Source organism: Tachyglossus aculeatus, chromosome 4 (genome assembly GCF_015852505.1).
Source record: "Tachyglossus aculeatus isolate mTacAcu1 chromosome 4, mTacAcu1.pri, whole genome shotgun sequence".
NCBI classification, from domain to species: domain Eukaryota; kingdom Metazoa; phylum Chordata; class Mammalia; order Monotremata; family Tachyglossidae; genus Tachyglossus; species Tachyglossus aculeatus.
Window position 1 is genome coordinate 112,291,428 of NC_052069.1, and position 23,812 is coordinate 112,315,239.

A 23,812-nucleotide genomic window follows, 5' to 3' on the forward strand; every position below is an offset into this window, starting at 1 on the left:
CCCATACTCTAGTAGGCCACACTACTTCCATTTGTCCTTAATTCAGTGTTAAGAACTTTGCCAATGCAGAAAGCTTTCCAAAGCAAAGCTTAAATTCAAAGACCCCTGTTTAATATCATTTAGTTTACTCTTTCCATAGTTATAGTACATGTAAAGTGCTTATCATGTGCCAAGGCTTGTAATTTGCACTCACGCTTTTTGTTCTAAACCTCAACTTGTCCTCAGATGGTCAATCTGGGCCCTTCCCCTTCCCCCCAGACCTGACTGCGGCACGATTTTGGTTTTTAATGGTATTCGTTAGGCGCTTACTATGTGCCGGGCACTTACTAAGGGCTGGGGGTAGATCCAGCTAATCGGGTTGGGCAATAGATTCAGGATAAAAGTTTGGACGCCATCCCTGTCCCACATGAGACTCAGTCCAAGTAGTCTATTCATGGTTTTAAGTGGTATAACATCGGTTCCAATGACAGATAATTTTCACAGGCCCCACTTCTTTGCCTAGAGGTTGTTCAGAAGTAGGACTATTCCATTTACTTTCAAATCCAATTGGTTTTCAACAGGTTACGAAAAGGGATAAACATCCTTATTTCTACCCCTGGGCGCCTGGTAGATCACATTAAGTCTACCAAGAATATCCACTTTAATCGGATCCGGTGGTTGGTTGTGGATGAGGCAGACAGGTGAGTACCCACTTGGTAGCCATGGAGCATGGAGGAGAACTGTTATGTCTCCTTTTCCTTTCAATTTAGCAGTCCATGAGCCAACAGATTTCCCCTCACATTGCCCCTTATTCCATTCTGACCATCACAGGATCCTGGACTTGGGTTTTGAGAAGGATATCACAGTAATCCTCAATGCTGTAAATGCGGAGTGTGAGAAGCGGCAGAATGTGCTACTGTCTGCCACCCTCACAGAGGGTAAGTTGGAGAGAAATTGTGATGTGTTCATTTTTAAAGCAGATAAGGACCAAAAGAGAGGTAACTGAAGTTATTAGCCCATATCTTTTGCTTATCAGGAGCCCCAAATGTACACTACATTTTGGGTTGCCATCTAGTTAGCAGGGCAGATTTAGTGATGCCTTCTGGCAGCAACCTAAAACAACATGTTATAGTGGATAGAGCATGGGCTTGGGAGTCAGAAGGTCATGGGTTCTAATCCCGGCTCCACCACTTTTCTGATGTGTGACCTGGGCAAGTCGCTTCACTTCTCTGTGCCTCAGTTACCTCATCTGTAAAATGGGGATTGAGACTGTGAGCCCCACATGGAACAGGGACTGTGTCCAACTTGATTTGCTTGTATCCGCCCCAGCTGTTAGTACAGTACCTGGCACATGAAGCACTTAACAAATACCATTAAAAAAAAAAAGACTAGGCTACTCACTTTGGAAAAAAACAGCCTGCTTTAACCCTCAGTTCCAGGTATATTAATGTAGTTATGCAGGGGATAGTAACAATGCTAATCCAAGGGGGTCCAATAACGCGTGGGTCTCAGACATACTCATGGATTCACAGTCAGTGTCCATTCTTCCCTCTGGTAAAGGAGTGACACGGTTGGCGGATATCAGTTTACAAAATCCAGTCAGTATCTCGGTGTTGGATGAAACTCAGAATCGACTCACCCCAAGGAACGAAGCAGCCAGAGAAGCCCCTCACCCTCCAACCAAAGCGGAGGAAGAGAACTTTGCTGTGCCTGAGAAGCTCAAACAGCATGTGGTGGTGGTTCCCAGCAAACTGAGACTTGTGACGTTAGCAGCTTTCATCCTTGGGAAATGCAAGGTGAGGGTGTGTGCTGGATTGGACCTTTTGTTAGAATCAGTTGACCATCTCTAGTCTCAAATGTCTGTTAAGCATAGGAAGCAGCATGGCCTAGTGGAAAGAGCACAGGCCTCAGAGTCAGAGGACCTGGTGTTCTAATCCTGACTTCGCTACTTGTCTGCTGTGTGACCTTGGGCAAGTCACTTAACTTCTCTGTGCCTCAGTTTCCTCCTCTGTAAAATGGGGATGAAATCCCACTCCCTGTACCTAGACTGTGAGCCCCATGTGGGATAGGGATTGTGTCCAATCTGAATACCTTGTATCTGCCCTAGTGTTTTTTACAGCACATGGCATATAGTAAGAGCTTAATAAGTGCCATAATATTGATAAGCATGACAGAAGTAATTTCAAGCCTAGTAAAATTCTCAATTGTGGTTGTAGTCCTTTCTCAGATCTGGTGCTGCATAAGAAGGGTAGAAATGGCCTTTATATAAGAAACAAATATCTTTGAGTATTGTCAGAGTTTGATAACTGGAACGAAATAAGGGCATATACTTGATGGAGAATTGAATTAAAGACAACATGGTATTTTTTTGAATTGTTGAATTTATGTCCATTTTTTTTTTTCTGGAAATGATTTCAATTCCTGCACGCAGATTCTTGGTCCCAAAGTCATGACTGGACCAAGGTGAATCCGTTGTTTTCAACGGAAGACTCCTTCAGGGATCCTATGAGGAAATTTCATCAATTAGCAGTATTTTATTGAGTTTTGACTGTGGGCAGAGCACCGTACTGAGAGTACTGCACAAGCAAAAGACACAGTAGTGCCTGTCCTCGGAGCTTACAAGCTAATGGGGAAAACCGGCAATCACAAATTAGTTACAAATAGTGAGAGGGGAGAGAACATAAGATTCAACCTGTAGAAGTAGGAGTATGGAAAGATGACTATCAGGGAGTGTCTCCAAATTCACAATTGACATCTACATAAGTGCCAAGGATTGTTGTAGAAAACAAAATTACAAAGGGAGGCTGTTGGGTTAGTACAATCCAGGGTGCTGGAATTTAATTGGGGAGCGGCTGCCTTCTGGAGGCATTCATGTCGAAGGTTGGCTTCTTAGGGAGTTAAGCAGGTTCTTGGCCAGTTTGAAAAAGGAATGCCTTTGGGGTGGCCTCAATTTGCTTTTCCCTAAAACCTACTTTAGAGTGGGCTGGCCCATAGAAGTGTAATTACTCTTCCCCCTCTCTCTTGGAAGGAGAGGTAGGTGTTAAATTTGTTGAGAGTGTAGTCCAGGGCCCATGTTAGCATCATTGTGGCCAGTTACACTAGAGACAGATCTGTTCTCTTACCAACCCGATCAGTAAAGATTTTAAAAACCTTCCACATTCTGTTCTTTTTGCAGTTTGAATCAAACCAGAAGATGATTGTCTTTTTCTCGAGCTGTGAGTTGGTGGAGTTCCACCACAGTCTCTTCCTCCAGATCCTTCTGGGCAGCTCCCAGACCCCAGCACCTGCTTCTTCACGCTTAAAATTCCTACGGCTGCATGGCAACATGGAGCAAGAGGTGAGACCACCTTTTCCTATCACGGAACAAACTATCCCGGTGACTAGGAATGGAGGTAAAAAGAGAAAGGCACCTCACCCATTCCCCAGGGTCGGAGAGGGGAGGTCTCCTCGAGGTAGTCTCCTGGGGTTAGGGATGAGCTCTCCTTCATCCTGAGTCAGGCCTCTGGAGATGGCAAATGGCCTGGACTGATTTTAATGACCTGGGGTAGGGAGGATCTTTGTTTTCTTTTTGCCCATGCACCAAAAGTTATCCGCAATGGCCCCTGGCTGCCGGCCTGTCTTCCACCTGAGAGATCAAGCAGGCCCTACTTTGGCCTGAATCTACCTCAGCCAGCTGTTACGGCAACAGAGCACCACTAAGTAGCTGGCACCAGGGAAGGGTTTTGCCTTTTTAGTACCCAGTGTGTAATTAGTGCTTGATGTCTTCAAATTAAGAGCATTAATGGAGCTAAATTGTGGATCCCATATGGTACTGCTGGGCCCGACTGCTGTCATTGTCAACAAGATACAGCGCTCTCTCTTTTTAAAAATTTTTGCTGGGAGAGGGTACAATGTGCCAGAGGGGGCTCCAGGACTCATTTCTCTTTGTCGGCACAAAATGGAGTGTTGTGTCAGGGCCCAAATAGGTTGGCTTGGCATATCCCCCCCTTTCCCCTCCAACTCCTTCCTTTTTGAAGGATTTGGAGAGTTCTGCCATCCGGCCCTCCTCTTAAAGCTGGGCCAACTTCGCAGGGATCCTGGGATGGGATTGGGGACAAAGCTATGGCACAGGAAATAGGAATGAAATGGGTCAGAAGCAGGCGGGAGAACTGAGAAATAAGTCTGCAGAGAGAGACCCTTAGATGGGAAAATTGGCTTAGAGGCCATGAGGCTAAGAGAGGAACTCAGGAAAAGGGCATTGAGGTGGAGCTGAACTGGGACAGGAACAAGCTCGGCGTGAGTCATGACTCAGAAACATGGATGGGGCAGTAAGCCCAACTACTCAGCTTTGTCCTTCCAGGGCCTGACTTCAGTCCTTGGTGATTAGAAGACGCAACATGGCCTAGTGGATAGAGCACGGGCTGGGAGTCACAAGGACCTGGGTTCTAGTCCTGGCTCTGCCACTTGTCTGCTGGGTGACCTTGGGCAAGTCATTTGACTTCTCTGTGCCTCAGTTACCTCTCTGGAAAATGGGGGTAAAGACTGAGCCCCATGTGGGACATGGACTGTATCCAGCTTACCTTGTATCTATCCCAGCACTTAGAACAGTGCCTGGCACATAATAACTGCTTCACAAATACTATTTAAAAAAAGATGGGCTTAGGTCACAGGAAAACAATTTTGCTGGTTTCTCTATTTCACACATTTTGAAAGTTTCTTGACAGACGTTGACTAGAGATTGAGGATAAAAACTACATACACTTTAGGGGAGACTCGGAACTCTATTAGTGGAGATCAAGATATGCTGATAGAGCTAAGGAGCAGGAAGGTTAAGTGGGGAAGATAGTGTTTAGCCTTCATGCAGGATTCAGACAACGTGTCTCAGTTCTGTGAACAGATTGACTGGAATCTAGTGTTTTAGAACACTAGTCTTCTTCCCTTGTATTGGTTCATTAATTGTCAACACAACTGGTGCAGCTGCAAAGTGGAAAGTGTATCTGGTTTATTTGATTAATACAGCAGAAAAACTAGGTAATTCAGGCCTCAAAGTGGAGGGCTTAAATTATACCATTGGTTGTCATCATAATCAAATCAGGGTAATAAGATTTATGATGGAGGAAGTTTGTAAATAATAATGACTTAAAATTAAAGTTAATATTAATAATGACAGAATTAAAATTAATATAAGGTAAATATTTTATATCAAAATGATTTGTGTGAGAACCCAGTATTTTTCCACAGAGCCGGGCTCTGATGGTCTACAGGACTTTGATGTGAACAGCAAGTAGGGTATAATGTGCATGATGAGGTACCAATAATTAGCTCTTTGAGCTTTGTCTGAAATTAAAGGCCCACTTGGTCCAAAAGAAGTTAGTAAGACTGGGCCGTAGTCACAGGACTTCCTCTCAGGGGTTCAGCAGGAGTTGTGCCAGGGACTCTGGAGTTTCTGGAGAGCTTTAAAGAAATGTCGCCTTCAGCTCAGCAGTTTCGCTGCCAGCAGATGGAGACGATCAGGGCCTCAACTGTCTCGGAGTCTGTGACTAGGGTACTGTCAGAATTTGTCCATCAGGAGAAGGAAGTAATATAAAAATCAGTGTCTCTTAAAGGCATTCATTATTCAAAGAGGAACCTTATCACAATAGGTTCTGGGTCATATGCCATATTTCCTCTTGATATTGGTCTATTGAGCACTGAACTGAGCATCTTGGGAGACTGCAGTACAGTTGGTGGACGTGACCCCTTGCCCTCAAGGAGTTTACAGTGTAGCAGGGGAGACATACGTTGAAATAAATTAAAGGTAAGGGAGGCACCTGAGTGTAAGGGTCTGTTCTTCAGTGCTGGGGTGGTGGGGTGAGTTCCTAAGTGTGTAGGGGGTAGGACTAAGTGCGTGGGTTAAGCAATAGAGAAGAGAAATTGCCTGGGGTGGGGAGGAAATGAGACATTAGTCAGGGAAGGCTTCCTGGAGGAGTTACAATTTCATTAGGGCTTTGAAGATGGGGAGAGGGCTGGTTTGTTGGCTATGTGGGGGAGGCAGGGTGTGAGTAAGGGGTCAGTGATGGGTGAGCTTAACACGAGGGACAATGTGTAGGTTAGTTTTAGAGGAAAAAGTGTTCAGGCTAGGTTGCAGTGGGAGATAAGGACAGCTGGTTGCATGCCTTAAAGCTGATGTTGAGGAGTTTGTGTTTGATGCTGAGGTGGATGGGCAACCATTGGCGGTTTCTGAAAAATACAAAGGGGTGCCCAGAAGGGTTTTGTTTTTTGTTGTTTTTTATTTAGAAAAATGATCCAGGAAGCAGAATGATGAATGGACTGGAGTGGGGAGAGGCTGGAAGTAGTGGGGTGAGGGAGAAGGTAAATGCAGTAGTTGAAACAAGTGCTTGAACCAGTGTGGTAGCAGTTTGGATGCAGAAGCAAATTGTAGAGATGTTGCGGGGATAGAATTGACAGGATTTAATGACTGAATATGTGGGTTGAAGGGTGGGGATGAGACCAGGAGAAGCAGTGTGGCTCAGTGGAAAGAGCACGGGCTTTGGAGTCAGAGGTCAGGGGTTCAAATCCTGTCTCCACCAGTTGTCAGCTGTGTGACTTTGGGAAAGTCACTTAACTTCTCTGGGCCTCAGTTACCTCATCTGTAAAATGGGGATGAAGACTGTGAGCCCCCCCGTAGGACAACCTGATCACCTTGTAACCTCCCCAGTGCTTAGAACAGTGCTTTGCACATAGTAAGCGCTTAATAAATGCCATCATTATTATTATTACTATTACCAAGGTTGTGGGCATGTGAGACAGAAGAGATGGCGATTTTGTCAATCCTGATGGGAAATTTGGTGAGGGAGGAGAAAGTTTGGAAGAGAAGTTGAGAAGTTTAGTTTTGGACATTTTGAGTTTGAGGTGATAGGGGGTGTAAGCTCTTTATGGGCAGGAATGATGTTTACCAACCCTGTTTTATTGTACTCAGTACAGTGCTCTACACATAGTAAGTACTCAGTAAATTCCATTGATCGGTTGATTGATCCAGCTAGAGATATCATGAAAGCTATAAGAAATGCAAAAATTGTGGAGGCAGGGAGAGGTTAGAGCTCGAGATGTGAATTTGGGAGATGGAGGCATAAAGATGGTAGTTAAAGTCATGGGAGCAGATGGACTTCCTTAGGGAGTAGTTGTTAAATGGGATATAGAAGGGACCCCAGAACTGAACCCCGAGGGACCTCCACAGCTTGGTGCGGGCCTGGAGGAAAGACTGAGAATAACCAGAAAGGTAGGAGAAGAGTCTGGAAAAGACAGGGTCAGTGAAGCCAAAGTGTGACAGTGTTTCCAGGTCAAGGGGGTGGTCCACTGTGTCAGAGGCACCTGAGAGATCAAGGAAAATTAGGATGGAGTAGAGCCTGTTGGATTTTGCATGCAGGAAGTCGTTGGTAATTTTGGAGAGAGCATTTTTGGTGCAGTGAAGTGGAGAGGGCGGAAGCCAGATGCCAGGAGGTCTAGAAAGGAGTTGAAGGAGAGGAAGTAGGGGCAGAAAGAGTAGACAACTCATTCAAGGAATTTTGAGGGAAGCGATAGCAGGGAGATGGGACAATAGTTGGAAGAGACAGTGGGATCGAGAAATGGGATTTTTGAGATAGAAGATACATGGGCATGTTTGAAAGAGAAGGGGAAAGAGCCATCAGAGAGTTGAGTGGTTAAAGATAGTGAGAGAGGGGAGGTGCTTTGCTCAAGTGTTTTAATAAGGTGCAAAGGGATGAGGTTGGAAACACAGATTGAAGGGATAGATTTGAAAGGTGATGGAAGATCTCATGGTGGACTGCTGGGAAGAAAGAGAATAGTTTTGGGTGTTAGAAGGAGCTGTGTTGCTAGTGGAAAGAGTGTGGGCCTGGGGAGTCAGAGGACCAGAGTTCTAATCCCGGCTCTACCACTTTTGTGCTTACTTTGGGCAAGTCACTTGAGTTGTCTGTGCCTCTGTTCCCTCATTTGTAAAATGGGGATTCAGTACCTGTTCTCCCTCCTACTCAGATTGTGAGTTCCATGTGGAACAGGGATTATGTCCAACCTGAATATCTTGTATCTACTCCAGAGCTTAGTGCAGTCCTTGGCACATAGTACGTGCTTAACAAATGCCATTATTATTTTTATTAGGTGGGTAATGGATGGGGGAGATTGGAGGGAGCTCATGCCTGATGGTTTCAGTTTTGTCGATGAAGTAGAGACCAGGTCACTCAGGGGAGGGGGAGATACTGGGGATTTAAGAAGGGAGTTGAAAGTCAGAAATAGCGTGGACAGTGGGCACGAGAGTCAGTAAGAGAGACGTTGTGTGTCTAGGCAGAGTTATAGCAGGAGAGGATGTATTTAAGATGGACTACAGCCTGATATTGGGATTTCTGCCAGCAGCGGTCTGTGGTGCCAGCAAATGAACAGAGGAGGTGATCCAGGGTTGCGGGTTGGTGGTCTGAGATTGGAGGGGACAGTGGAGCAAGGGAGTTGAGTTCAGAGGAGGGGCGCACCATTAACGGCATGGATTTATACACTAATGGCGCGGATTTATGTGTTGAGCTAGAGGAGGTTGGATAGGAAAACTAAATGGGGCAAGATGGCATGGAATAGGTCACGTGTGTCAAGAGAGCAGATATCTTCCTGGTAAATTCGGACAGTTTTGTGGGGAGGAGGTGTGTAGAGGAGAAGGCAGGTGAGGAAGTTGCATTTGAAGAGTGGGATTTCAGAATTGGTGAGGTTAGAAATTATACAATGACTAGAGATAATGATATAGTCTAGTCCTTAAAGAGATGTTTGTACTAGCATTTTGCTACTGAAATCATTTTAATGGTAGTAAGGCACTAATACCGAGCCATATTTAAACAAGGGGCCCAAGATAAAATGTTATCTCTGAGGTCTTTTTATCTTGGACTACCCATGCTTTAGGCAAGCCTGCTCAAAAGGACAGCAACATTGATTCATTCATTCATTCAGTCGTGTTTATTGAGCGCTTACTGTGTGCAGAGCACTGTACTAAGTGCTTGGGAAGTACAAGTTGGCAACATATAGAGATGGTCCCTACCCAACATCAGGCTCACAGTCTGGAAGGGGGAGACAGACAATAAAACAAAACATGTGGTCAAGTGTCAAGTCATCAGAATAAATAGAAGTAAAGCTAGGTGCACATCATTGACAAAATAAATAGAATAGTAAATAGATTCCTCTTCCTACTGTTGTCTTATCCTTTGCTCCGTTGCTTGGAGTTTTCTCCTTGGATGAAACTCTTAGTATCTACCCTTCACTTCAACTTTGGAGGCCTTACACTGTATTTAAACCCAAGCCATTGTTTTCCTGTCGAAGGATATGAAGAGCCAGGGCTGAGGAAAATTTGGTGGACTCCCCTAGAACAGAACTGGCCCTTTCTACCCTCTCCAGACCATGTGTGGCCTTGGTGCTTCCCAAGTGCTTAGTACAGTACACTGCACACAGTAAGTGCTCAATAAATATGATTGAATGAATGAGTGAATGGTGCTGGGAGTATGTCACCTTCCCTTCTCCTGCTGGGACTGTTAGCTCAGCAGTAGCAGGAACAAAGGTAAAGGTAGCAGTGGCAAGGGTGTGTGTAAATATGTATGTGTTTAAACAGTGCTAACATTTGGGATGACTTTAGTGGACTCCCCAACAATCCAGTGCTTAGAACAGTGCCCAGCTAGAACAGTGATTGGCACATAGTAGGCGCTTAACAAATACCATCATTATTATAGATGAAGTGTGTGTGTTGAGGGAGCTCCTGTGAGAGCATTACCCCTTCTCCCCAGTACTTAAATAAGCACTGCAGCTGAGAAACAAGAAATTGGGAGTGAGAATGGGATCCTAAAAGAACACCACTTGTTTGAATGATAGGCTGTAATGGTCAATTTTTCTTTATTTCTCAGGAAAGAACAGCTGTTTTTCTGGAGTTTTCACAATCCAAAACAGGCATCTTACTCTGCACGGTATGTATCCTACGGCGTCATGTAAGGAATGGATGATCAAATGAAACCTGCTCCGTAGCACGAATTCTCAGCACCCATTAATAGCTTGTATTCAGTAGGTGCACAGCTCAAAATGTTCTCAGTGAGCGGAATCAGGCCAAACATTTATTATATATTACATTGTGAAAAGTCAAAGGGAATGTTGTGTAATAAAGCAAAGGACAAAAATTCAGTAGCCCTACAATTAATCCAGTTTTGCAAACTAGCAAAGACCCACAGGCCCAAAGTATTTCGATAGAAATTTTTAAATTCTACCCACAGAACTGATACTATGCTTCTTCAAGTCATCAGGTGGTTTTGGTCATCAGATGGTTTGTCTTTTTTTTTTATGGTATTTGTTAAGTGCTTACTATGTGCTTGGCACTGTGCTAAGTGCTGGGGTAGATAATCTGATGGGACAAAGTCCATGTCCCATGTGGGGCTCACAGTCTTAATCACCATTTAACAGATGAGATACCTGAAGCACAGAGAAGTGTGTGACTTGCCAATTGTCACAAAGCAGCTAAGTGGCAGAGTTGGTATTAGGACCCAGGTCCTCTGACTCTCAGGCCCCTGTTGCTTCTCATTGCTTTGATACTACTACTGTTGGGAAGAAATGGGAAAAATTTCAGAAAGTTTTCATTCTTAGTGTTACATTCGCAGTGGAGATGTCAAAACACTGGATATCAGGGGCTTGTCTTTCGGATAAATCCATTCAATAACATGGGAAGGAAATAAGAATTTTCACCTTATTGAGAAACCTTTCAAATGAAGGGCCCCTCCAGTATTATATTGGACTATCCACTACCAATCTCCAATTCTGCCTCAGTTGAAGACTACTCTGAAGATGTGTGCCTATTTACTCATCAGCCTTGTCTTGTGATTTAGTGGTACTAATCTGGTCTCTCTAAAGTTTTTTGACAAGTTACTTCTTGGATTGTGTATTTTTAAATTAGGGGAAGCAGCATTGCGTCGTGGATAGAGCACAAGCCTGGGAGTCGAAAGGTCATGGGTTCTAATTCCGACTCCGCCACTTGTCTGCTGTTGATCTTGGGCATCATTTGACTTCTCTGTGCTTAACTTACCTCATCTATAAAATGGGGATTGATATTGAGCCCCATGCGGAACCAGGACTGCGTCCAACCCAATTTGCTTGTCTCCACCTCAGCGCTTAGTAAAGTGCTTGACACATAGTAAGCGCTTCACAAATACCATAATAATAATAATAATTCTTATTATTATATGTCTTGCAGTGCTTCTGGGGATAAGGAAGGGACTCAGATCTTTACTAATGGGCAGCAGCAGACACTGAAACTTTCTCTTCAGGGTGTTTTACACTGTAAGAGTTTTGTTAGGATCCCCACCTCCTCCCCATCCCCCTAGCAAAAAAGATTAACTCTTTGAAATGAAGCACCGGGAATTAAAGCTTCCTGAAATTTTCCCCATCTCTTCCCACCAGTAGTAGTATCACAGCAATTCATTCATTGTCAATCGGATTTATTGAGTGCTTACTGTGTGCAGAGCACTGTATTAAGTGCTTGGGAAGTACAAGTCGGCAAAATATAGAGACGGTCCCTACCCAACAACAGGCTCACAGTCTAGAAGCAGTGAGAAGCGGCGTGGCCTAGTGGAAAGAGAGTGGGCCTCGGAGTCAGTGGACCTAAATCCTAATCTTGACTCTTCCACTTATCTGCTATGTGTCCATGGGCAAGTTACTTACCTCAGTTACCTCATCTGTAAAACAGGGATTAAGACTGTGAGCCCCATGTGGGACATGGACTGTGTCCAATCAAATTATCTTGTATCTACCTCAGCATTTAGTACAGTGCCAGACACATAGTAAGCACTTAACAAATACCATAACAAAAAAGACAAACCATCGCATAACCAAAACCACCTGATGACCTGAAGAAGTTTAGTTATCAGTGTTGTTAACTCTGCAGATGATGTTTGTGGCTTTTGATGGGTTGTTACAAGGGAATTTGGGGAGACTGCTGGGGTCTTCCTAATACTAAGTTCCCTCCACTTCTGGTTTGTGACCTGACAATGCCACAGATCACCTGCTGCAACAGTGCAGAAGGCTGCACAATTTGCTCTCTAATAGTGGCAGCTGTTGGTCTGAAAATGTGTGAATCTTGGCGATTTCTACCCACGGAAAACTGTAAATTACAGCTATCGGGAGTAATTAGAGCTGAGAAACCCTTTCCAGTTCAGAGATGAGACTGGTTGCCACTGCACATTTTTCTTAAAGGAAAATGGGTCCATCTTGATGGATTTAAATGTATTTGTGTTTTTTTACATTTTCATCCTTTGCCCTAATGTTTTCCACCCAGCCTAAATCTAGCTGATTCCCGTTTCCTACTAGCCCAATGGTTCTCTCTCTTGAGGTAGTAACAGCTGACCATTCTGTCTCTCCTGGGCTGCCCATTCTCCAGGGATTTAATTTACTTTAGTATTTTCCTCTCTCGTGAAGGAATAATTCTTTTTAATTGCATAGCACTTTTTTTCCTCAAAGTATTTTCACATCAATTATCTCATTTTAGCCATGTGAGGTAGGGAGAGGTAGTTATTTTCTCTATTTTACAGAAGGAACAGGGGTATCAGAGATTAACTGACCTGCCCAAGGTCAGCCAGCCAGCCAGTGGCAAAGCTGAGGCTAGAATCCAAGTCTCCTGACTCCCAGCCCAATTCTGTTTCCTCTAGACCACAAAATGTTTTTCAGCAGATTCCCTTAGAGTATGTGACTTCACCCTCTGGTTGGCTATTTCAGCAGATCCTAGTTACCAGAAGAGGGGGAATAATAATTTCCCATCAAAACCTGTTTAGAAACATAATACACCAGGTTGAATAAATTATTAAGCTGTATTTGATAGATTAAATTCAAAGACTTTACTACTGTTTTCAAAAATAAATTTGAGAGTATCTTCCCTCCATATAGTTTGAATTATGGTTTATCAATGTGTCCACTATTTTCTTGGGGGTGTGCCTATGCACAATAGAGTATAAGGAATTCTACCTTTTCGACCTAATTTAGAGTCCCATAATATCCTGTGTCTACACTGGCAATCAATCAAAGTGTTCAGAGCAAATATATGTTCACTCACAAAAGATTTGGAATCTAGATTACAATTTTAGGACACACCTCTTATAAATTTTTGTTTGGTTCTACTTTCCAAAATTCCATAGTGGAGATATTTGACAATTAAATTTGACTTGTCTATAAAGTGAAGACGCAATCCAAGAGAATCAGTGTTAACAGCTACTCCCAGACTTTGTAATATAGTAACTCAGATCCAGGGGAAGATTCAGCATTGAAGTGATTGCTCTATGGGCATTGCCCCACTCTCAGTGTTAGAGAGTTTTAGAAGGCGGTGTGGGTAACACAACCTCATCTTCTGTCTAGATAAAACTAAAAAGCAGCAGGTGACCTCACTTTAAGATTTGAAAAGTAGCAAGTTGGACTGCAGAACGTTCTATCTTTGACCTTTATGCAACTGGGAGGTGAACAAGTAACTGAGTTGTTCTCTGGAAACTGTCAGATCCCTCAGTATATAAATAATGATAGTCTTTATAGTTGGGTGAGCTGCAAGACTGTAAGATGCCTACATGTAGCTGACGTTCAGATGCTTCTTTTTTTTATAACTCCACATGGAAGAATAGATCATTCCTGCCGAAATGAAATTCTCAGTTGGGGCCAAGAGCATGAGACGACTTCCCTGAGCTAGCTGCTGAAGGGAGGATTTGGTGCTTGTTAAAATAGCTTCGTAGTAGGGTTCAAAAAACTCAGCCAGATCTCAAAAACTTTCCCAGCCTGCATTGCCCTTCCCTGGTAGCATCACAACCTTGAAAAAATTCAACTTGTATGGGTGGTGCTTCATTTTCCATTTTTGAGAAGCCTCTTACTTGCCAAAAATCCAGTTGCTCTTATAGCTGTGATGAAAAGGCTGTTTTGGTGGGATCGAGGTGCAGATGACTCTGTGGGGAGCCACAACCCTCCCCTACTCTGTTATTTTGTAGTCAGTTGTATTAAGTGCTTACTGCTTGCAGAGCACGAACACATTCCCTGCCCACATGGAGCTTACAGTTTAGAGGGGGGTGACAAACAGTAATATAAATAAATAAGATACATAATACATACGTATCTGTAATAATTACAGATAGTGTACTCTCACAAGCGCCTAGTACAGTGTTCAGCATACAGTATGCACTCAGTAAATATGATTGATTGGTTTATACACTGAAATGAAGATTTCTGTCCCATTCATACCTGGTGGAATATATTGAGGGCTTTGTCTGGGGAGTTATGTCCTGTGGACACATGGGTCTCCAGTGATGGAAGGTTTCTCTATGTCCCCATGTCCCTCTTCCCAGATTTATTTCCTTAAACTGATGCTTCTGGAATCTGAGAACTGCAGGACTCCCAGACACATTGTAATAGATCATGCAGGGTTTAGACAGGGGGGGGTCCCACTCCACTTCCTTTTAAGCAGCCTGTTGCCTGCCAGGCTATCTGACTGCCCTCCAGGAGCCTCCTTCATGTTAATGAGGAACGAGGACCACGTCAGGGCAAGGCAGATGGAGATCTGGCTTTTTCAAAAAGGGAAACCGTGTTGTTAATTGTAGTACAGAAGCTTTTTCCCCTCCTCCCCTCTGTCTCTTGCTTTTTTGGTATGTCCCCTTGTGAACCTAGTGAAGATGCCACAAAAGTAAGATTGACCATATGAGGATTTGGGATGAGAGAGAGGAGGTTTTTGGGAAGGAGCCATTGATAAGTGCTGTCTTGAAGGATGCCATCTTGAAGCATTTAACCAGTTAAGTTTGGTACCTTGTGGATCCTGGGCAGCTAGGTTCTAATCACCAATTCCAGGTTGTTGTGGATTTGGGAATCTGGAGAAGGGAAACATTTGAAGACTCAAGATCCTTTTTATCAAGTAGAATTAATAAACCTGAGAGACAGGGCATAGGAATGTGGCATAGCCTCAAGCAAGGTTTTCAGTTCCTTGCAATGCAGAAGCCTTTTCCTCAGAAACACATGGCTCAAGATGGTCATAACTGAAATGGGAAAGAATCTGGGCAGGGAATGTGTCTGTTATATTGTTAAATTGTACTTTCCCAAGTGCTTAGTACAGTGCTTTGCACACGTTAAGTGCTCTATAAATACTATTGACTGACTGACACTTCCAATTATAAGACTGGAAATGAATGAGAGAAACAGGACTGCAAAGGGAGAGCCATGTTGAGAATTTCCAAAGCCCGCCCAATAATCTGGAATCAATTGCTCTGCCTGCCGGCGGGTGTCTAAGCTTGCCCTCGGAGCAGAAGAAATGCCCCTTTCCCCAAGGAGAGAAAAGGGAATCCTTGCTTGAATGGGTTCTCATGAATGGACTATGAATTCATTTCCCTAGCGGCACATACCTCAAGGCTTAACACCCTACTTTTATGAAGGATAATCAAATCACCTGCCTTGCTTTCTTCCAGCTCCTCGATTCCCTTTACTTGCATCACAGAGGCATTTATGTGCAATTCTTTATTGCCTCTTTTGCTGGGGCATTTTCACCAGGCCTGGATTCAGGAAAACAGAGCATTGCGGGATGTAGAGTCAGAAGAATGTAAGCCTCCGCAGGGCAACATTTTAGGTTTTTCTCCCAATTTCTCCTGGGATGCACCTTAAGCCGGCAGCCCACCTCCATTTTGTTTTTTTGGTGTGTTTTTTTTTTAAAATGGAAAGATCGTTTGGAGATGATTTGCTGTTTACTCAGTCACGCTAACTCATGTTGCCAGTTTTCTGCCGGCTCCAGCCAAGAGCTCTAGCCTCTGACAGCTTCTGCACTCTCTCCTTCCTCCTCTGATTACGCAGCCCAATCTGTCACCCTGACGACGGGGGCCCCTCCCCTGCTGATGGCTTTCCACACTCGGCAGTAATGACTTTTGGCAGGCCGGGAAGGCGTCAGCAGCAAGATTGCTCCGTCCCTCGCTCGGAGAGCCGTTCGACCCCCCCACTCTGTTAGTTAAAGCACTTTGTGAGGTTCTTTGGTAAATAAATGAGTCATTTTAATCCAACTGACAGGCTCACACCTGAGCAAGCTGCCTTCCATCTGTACTCCTAGGCTTCATGTAGGCAGTCAATTGTCAAGCTAGGGCCTTCAAGATCTCACCGTTGACTGTCTTTCAGAGCCGATTTTAGCAATCTCTTCTCTCTAATTAGATCTCCAAGAGTGGAAATTGGGGGAGAAGGGACGGGTGGGGAACCAAAGCCCTGTCCCTATGACAACTTCCATGTTATCCATTCAAACACCTGGCAGAACACCACAATTCCCCGTTAAACCAGTGCAGTGTGACAGACCAGCAGAGCAACCTTCTGTGGGATTGACTTGAGGTGCAGATGGAATTGGGCGTTGGATCTCCTGGTCAGGGGGTCGGTGGTGGTGAGAAGGATTTTAAGGAGTGCATCAGTTCCATGAAAAAACTAAGTCCAGGCTGGAAGGGCACCAGGAGTCCTTGAGGAGAGAGAGCTACTTGAAGCCTGGAGAAAGCTAGAGAGGAGTAGCTGGTTACTTCCCAGCTCTGCCAATTGTCAGCTGTGTGACCTTGGGCAAGTCACTTTTGTGTGCCTCAGTTACTTCATCTGTAAAATGGGGATTAAGACGGTGAGCCCCACGTGGGACAACCTGATCACCTGGTATCCACCCCAGCGCTTAGAACAGTGCTTTGCACATAGTAAGCGCTTAACAAATGCCATCATTATTATTCCAGCAAGGTCACCTCAGCTATTGTAAGAAATAGCACAGACAGAATAATAGTCTTAAGCCTTGTCCAGTCATCCACAAGCAGGGGTTGTGACTGGGGCATGAGACCTCATACGATTTCAAGGACGAGATCCCAGATCGTCAGGGCCATTATTTCAGCTTGCCCATCATGTTCCATTTGCGTTTCGTCTGCTTTCCTCAATGAATTTACTAAAATGACGGAGTATTAAATTTTCTACAAAGTCTGTCTGAAAAGTGTGCAAATCTGATGTCAAAATGTGATCTCCCTCTGTGGAGTACTTAAATGAAGTAAATCATTTCTTAGGAAGAACGTAGAACATCGAAGAACGTGTCAGTTTTTTTAAAGACATCAAGCGGGGTTGGTTTTAAAAGCAGCTCCTGCTCCTCTCCAGATGGTGCCAAACTTTAAATTGTGTTCTCTAAAGACCATCAGAACTGAAACATCAGCCTCCTCAGTGGCTTTGTAGCATATGTGGGAGTTTTATGAAAACACATCAGTGGATGGTTGACACGCTTTTAGTATGTTAGACTTCCTCTTCCACTCTTAATATATGTAGCTTTGCCACCAACAAAAAGGAACAGTCTCATCCATGGTGAGCTTAGTCTGTTTGGCTTCACCTCTCAGGTTCTCCCTAACTACTGGGTACAAGGGGAACTGTCCCAACACCTGTGCCTTGGGCCATTCAATCAGTCAACCAAGTAATGGTATTTATTAATAATAATAATAATAATAATGACACTTATTAAGCACTTACTATGTGCAAAGCACTGTTCTAAACACTGGGGAGGTTACAAGTTGATCAGGTTGTCCCATGGGGGCTCATTGTCAATCCCCATTTTACAGATGAGGTAACTGAGGCACAGAGAAGTTAAGTGACTTGCCCAAAGTCACACAGCTAACAAGTGGCAGAGCCGGGATTTGAACCCATGACCACTGACTCCAAAGCCCGTGCTCTTTCCAGTGAGCCTCGCTGCTTCTCTATTTATTGAGTCCTTACTATGTGTAGAGCACTGTACTGAGCGCTTTGGAGAGTACAATACAACAGAGTTGGTAGACACGTGGGCAAGTTCCCTGCCCACGAGTTTACATGCAAATGGTTCCTCCAATTTTCCCCCCTTCTTCCCCTCTCTCTTACCTCCTCTGCATATGAGACTCTGGCTTAAAAATAGTCCTAGCAGAGTTAGAGAGGGGAGTACTTGTGTGGAGGTGGAGATGTGTACCCTCCAGAGAAGGCAGGAGGGATGAACCTAGGCGGCATGCGGCTTTTAATGCACCAGATATGTCTTTCTCTCTCTCTCTCTCTCTCTCTCTCTCTCTCTCTCTCTGTCTCTCTCTCTCTCTCTCTCTCTCTCTCTCTCTCTCTCCCTCTCTCCCTCTCTCCCTCTCTCCCCCCCCCCCCCCCCTCTCTCTCTCTCTCTCCTACAGTGAAGTACTAAAAATGGTAACCAGACATGGCCTACAGTCTGATGAAGTTTTTGGAATGCACAGGTTGAGAATGCTTCTCCACAAAACTGAGGGCAAGAGATGATCACATTAGAACACTCCCTTAAAAATTCTAGTTTCCTAGAGGCATCATCTTTCCACTGAACAATTGAATTCTGAAACAAAAGCTTACTGTGCAAACTACTGATGGTCATACCTGATTGATTATTGGCTGTGAAGACCCTTTTGGGTCCAAGACCATAATGAGTGTCAATGTACCACAGCTCTTCCAGGGTCCCTCTTCCAGGGTTTCTTTGGGCCAGTCGTGTTCACCTGGTACAAATCAATCACATTTACTGAGCGCCTACTGTGTGCGGAGCACTATACTAAGTGCTCGGGAGAGTACACTGTAACAGTCATGGGCTTGCATTTTATCCATTTTTGCCCCTCTAGACTTTAAGCTCATTGTGGGCATGGAATCTGTGCGTTTATTGTTTTATTGTACTCTCCTAAGTGCTTAGTACAGTGCTTTGCACACAGTAAGTGCTCAATAAATACAGAATGAATGATCTTAGTGCCCCTTCCTAAACCTTTTTCTTTTCTATTTTAAAGGATGTTGCAGCCCGAGGATTAGATCTACCTCAAGTGACATGGATCGTTCAGGTAACTTAGAGTTTGAGCTTGAGGAGTTTAACTAAAAATGCTTACTCTGAGGGCTGTCACCTAGACAACCATTCAGGAAGTAAGTGACCATTCAGGAAGTAACCCTTAGCAGAAAGCTTCTTTTGGCTGATTTCCTCTCCATGGCCTACCTCAGGATTGCCACAAAATGAATATAAAATAGAATTGAAAAGAGGAGGTGACTGTTGGGGTTCCCAGGTCAATGGGTATCAGAAGCAAAAGTTTCAACAAGTCTGAATGCAATGTGAATGAGCCACGTCCTTGGTAGTACACATTGTGTCTAGAAGGGGAATGCTCAGCTGCCCAAAGAGCTGTGTCCACATGCACTGACCTACAGGGAGCAATTAGGTTCTTGACAGCATCTTTCACTTACCTCTAGCCAGTAAAACTTTGCCAGAGGGCACTGGTGTTAACGCAGAGTGTAGTGGTTTGGGCACATATTTGCTTTTTGTTAAACTGCAGTGTTCGTTGTTAAGACATTTCCTTGCGGAGGCTAGGGCATACACACTCTGGGGTTATCGTAGTTTCATCACATTTTAGCCTCCTCTAGTGACTAGGAGGAAAAATTCCTGGATCTACACACACTGTAGATTTATTTTCTTTCAATCTTATATTGTGACATCTGAATTAAAAGAAGAGGAGAAGGTGAGCTTCATTGTAATGATTGGAAGCCCAGATCTATGAATCAGATGAGCAGCAAAATGATTAGGTCCTTGGAGAAATAAAATTCAGAAGGAGACCCTGAGACAGGATGTCCCGTTCATCTGAAAGTTAGCCAATGCTGTGTGTCTGTTATGTCAAAGCCCTGTTATTTCTAATGAAGCCAGGGGGTTCAGGGTTGAGTGATTTCTTCCCCTGACCGTGGTAAGGAAAGCGTGGCGCCGGGGTCTGGGGTTACGGGTCGGCAGGCAAGTCTTATTGCTTGTAATGGCAGTCCCTTGATCAGCTCATTACTTAATTTTTGTTTCCCTTTTTAGTACAATGCTCCCGCTTCACCCGCCGAATACATCCACCGGATTGGGAGAACCGCCCGAATCGGCTGCCACGGGAGCAGCCTGCTCATTTTGGCTCCGTCGGAAGCAGAATATGTCAACTCGTTGACTTCTCACAAAATCAAGTGAGTCAGAAACCTGAACGAGGTTTCGGCTGATCTCTGCTAATTAACTTTCTGTCGGTTTTTCCAAAGGATGGGGCCTTGTAAGACTTCATGTGAACCATTAACCCTTGTGATCCCTAAATGAGTCCCAGAATAGCCAGTGGCAATATCAAAACCCTGTAACATCATCCTATGACAGTTTTCATTGCGTGTAAGCCTAGGTGATTCAGTGATCTGCCTAGTTTTTGTCTCCAGAGACCCAGATCCACATATAATTTCATTCACCAGAAAATAAACCTGTGCTATTGCTTTTATAAGCATGTATCTGCATCGCAGTCAGCAACATAACCTCTCACACATCATTGTCTGTCTTTTCCATTGTAATAACAATAATAATAATAATTGTGGTATTTGTAAAGTGCTTATTGTGTATAGTCAGGCACTGTATTAAACGCTGGGGGGCAGGGGGATACAAGCAAATTGGGTTGGACACAGTCACTGTCATATCAGGCTCACAGTCTTAATCCCCATTTTATAAATGAGGAAACTGAGGCCCAGAGAAGTGAAGCAACTGGCCCAAGGTCACACCGCAGACAAGTGGTGGAGCCAGGATTACAACCCATGTCCTTCTGATTCCCAGGACTGTGCTCTATCCACTAGGCCATGCTGTTTCCCAACCCTCTGGTAGCGGTAGGTTTAAAAGCCCAGAGCTGGACTAGCTTGTAATTGTTATAAATCCAAATTAAAATGGACAGGCGGAATTGTGTAGAACCTCTGGGCCTGGGACGGCATTGGGGATGGGGAACCAGTTCCAAGCTTTGTGAGAGAGTCTTAAACTGCGCATCTCTACACGTCCACATTACTGACCACCTTTCTAATACTCTGCAAGCAATTGGTAAAACCTCAGACTGGCGTAATTTTAACAGTACTTTTGCTTTACTTCTGGCATGCCATTCACCCTTAAGGAGCATGTGCATTTTTTATTATATTTGTCATAAAAATCACACTGCTATTTCTCTCTTTCCCCTTCTTAAATAACACTTTAATCCCAGGTTTCACATTCATTACAGGTCTCTAATCAGAAACTTGTTTGTTGGGTGGTTTAAGTTTTTGCTGTTGGTTTTTACAGTATTGGTTGAAGGTATTGGTACAGATAACTGTACTAGGTACTTGGGAATAGACACGAGGCAAAAAAACCATAATGATTTACCATCCTTTTTCTATACTTTATTGACCTCTCACTGCATTTGTGTCCTTTCAGAACAATAATTTAATGCATCTGTCCTTTCCATTGATTCTCCCTCTAATATCAAAATCTATTTGATTTTGATTTCTAGTGTGGTTCTCTATGAATTTAAAATTTTAAAAAGAACAGAGGTGGGGGAAGAACTTATTGGCAGCCAATACTGGTTTGTCGGTTTTGGGTGCACTGTAGAGGTCTGACAAGTAAATAATTATCTGTCAATCTGAAAACCTATCTATTAAGCAGTCATCAGGAAGATTTGGAGACTCATCTGACTGGGTTTTTTTCCAGAAGCTACAGCACTGTTGTTCAAGGTGACATCCTGTTTGATCACAGGTGTTCTTAGAGAAATTCAAGATCTAAAAGTCCTTGGCTATTTAAGCAGGAAAATTCATGCAGTAATGGGAGAAGTCACCACTGATCTTTTCTAAAAGTATTGAAGGGTGACCTTCAGGATCTATTTAAGGAGATAAATAAATAAATAAAGTTTATTTATGTTTATTACTGCCTAGCCAGAGAGGCCAGCAAATGGTCATCCTTTGGTGGGTAATTTCCTTGTTAGACTAGAGACAAATGTGAAGTATTTTCACCCTTCAGAAGCAGAAGACCTTTTTTATGTTCTGAACATTTGGTTAAACTTATTGCCTTCCTGTGTTTCCTTAATAAGAGGAAGTATTTTTAAATATTAAGAATATTAATAGTATTATATTGTCTAGACTGTAAGCTTGTGAGCAAGGGATGTGTCTACTTAGTTATATTGTACTCTCCCAAGTGCTTAGTACAGTGCTCTGTGCTCAATAAATACAGCTGATTGAATAATTGATTGAGATAAATTTGGAATTAGGAGGGATTAAAGCTAGTTCACATGATGGAAAATTTGGAAAACTGAGTAAAATAGGGTGTGGCAACCTCAAACAAGTACCCAACCAATAGTGTTTAGATAACCAAACTAGCCTCCATTAGAATAACCAAAATACTGGATGATCATATTTCTTTTATTAAGTTTGGGTCTCTGACATTCATCTGATCTGAAATATTTAGCTCTATGAGAGGAATGTGGTGATGGGTTTGGGGGTGCCTACATTTAGTAATCCTACACTCCCCAAATCAGATTTCCTGAAAAAAATCACGTGTGTGTGTGTCTGTCTGTCTGTGTTTGTACATGCATATGGGCACACATAAGAACGTTTGGGTATGAGAGCCAGGCAGCAGGATACTGTGGAGGCTGATGAATTGCAGAGAAGATTCAGAAAGGCAGGTTTAAGCTCTCGGGCAGCAAGGGCCATCACAACAAATTGCCACCTACCTTCATAAACGGAGCATTGCGGAGATAATCCTGACAATTTAATTTAGCATATAGAGCAAAAGACAGATGCACTGGACTTCTGCCTATTCCTTCTAAATGCTGATAACTTTGCCTCTGCATCCTTTTGACTTTGCCTTTGTATTTGCCAACTTCATAACTTTTTTTCTCCTTACCCTTAATTGTGCTCCTAGGGAAGGCCTCAACAGTTTGTTGAATTTTTTTTATGGAAATGCTGCAGCCAAATGTGTATTTCTTAGATCAGGCTCAAGACAGCTCCCTGAACTTCAAAGAGGCACATGAGATAATGCAGATTTATGGGTTGATAGACCTTCAAGTAGTCAGAGTGGGTTAGGTTTCTTTAGGAACCAGAAATGAGGACCTTTTAAACTGTAAATCATTCCAGTTAATTTTCATCTTCCATTAAAGGGGTGAGGATTCCTAATTTCTTCATAAAGTAATTTTCTGACTAGAAAAACAATAACTCCTTGCATTTTAGAAAACCACAGGTGGTCTCAGCTTTGTAATTTGTTCCATAAGGAGTTTTTGGTACTTCTGCTTTTCCTTTTGCCTTTTTTTCCCTCCTTCAAGATTATACTCCAAACTGTTCTGCTTCCAAAACACTCATGGCTTCCCCATTTTTCCTCTGAAGATAAAAGTCAGGGGCAGAATCGAGTCAGAGAGAAAGCTCTGCTTGCATCTTGGTTCCTTCAGAACTGAGTGCAATCTGCCAGTGGCAGCAATTTCAACAGGCATCGCATCATTTTGGTATCTTGTGAGGGCATCCTAACTAATTTATTAAGAAAAATGGGCCCCCATGAAGATATGAGGTTTCTTCCACCCCAGCCTCTGATGCTGCTCTCTCTCCTTTTCCATTCCTCCCCGAAACTCTCCCTGCTGTGAACCAAGTTGACATATCTGTAGGCCTGTGAGTTGGCAGCAAGCCAGAGGAGAGAGGCATGTATATATTGGGGTGGCAGGGAGGTTTGGTGGGGAAAAGCAGTGACACATTTCAAGACAAATCACTGTCAAACACTTGACATTTTCATTCAGAGCTGTGTCAGAGCTACCTTTAGGGGAAACGAAGGGAGCTGTCTCTTCTTCTCCATAAGAGGTTGCCATTTATGTTTTAATTTGCTGTTATACCTTCCAAAAAACAACACACGTAAAGCAATTTTCTTTTCAAGTTATGTTTCCCTCACCCATGAAAGAACAAGAGAGGGAATCATTGATTTCCTAGCTACCACACATTCTTCTATTCTCCATTCCTGCTTCCATATCCTGCCAAACAGAACAATTGGATCAAGTTGGAACTCTCTGGGCCAGCTCCATTTCTACTGACAGACAGGTCTTACTGAGTT

General features: G+C 43.6%; 1 protein-coding gene across 2 annotated transcripts in view; it reads left to right on the plus strand.

Moving 5' to 3' along the window:
- The window catches only part of DDX31 (DEAD-box helicase 31), a 91,974-nt gene that overhangs the window by 21,644 nt on the left and 46,518 nt on the right, over positions 1-23,812 (plus strand). For both annotated transcript variants that reach the window (XM_038745373.1, XM_038745375.1), the window contains exons 11-17: positions 561-680; positions 811-917; positions 1,540-1,775; positions 3,155-3,316; positions 9,861-9,920; positions 18,741-18,791; positions 19,787-19,926. In XM_038745373.1, coding sequence (XP_038601301.1) covers positions 561-680; positions 811-917; positions 1,540-1,775; positions 3,155-3,316; positions 9,861-9,920; positions 18,741-18,791; positions 19,787-19,926 — 876 coding nt within the window. The remainder of the gene's footprint in view (positions 1-560; positions 681-810; positions 918-1,539; positions 1,776-3,154; positions 3,317-9,860; positions 9,921-18,740; positions 18,792-19,786; positions 19,927-23,812) is intronic.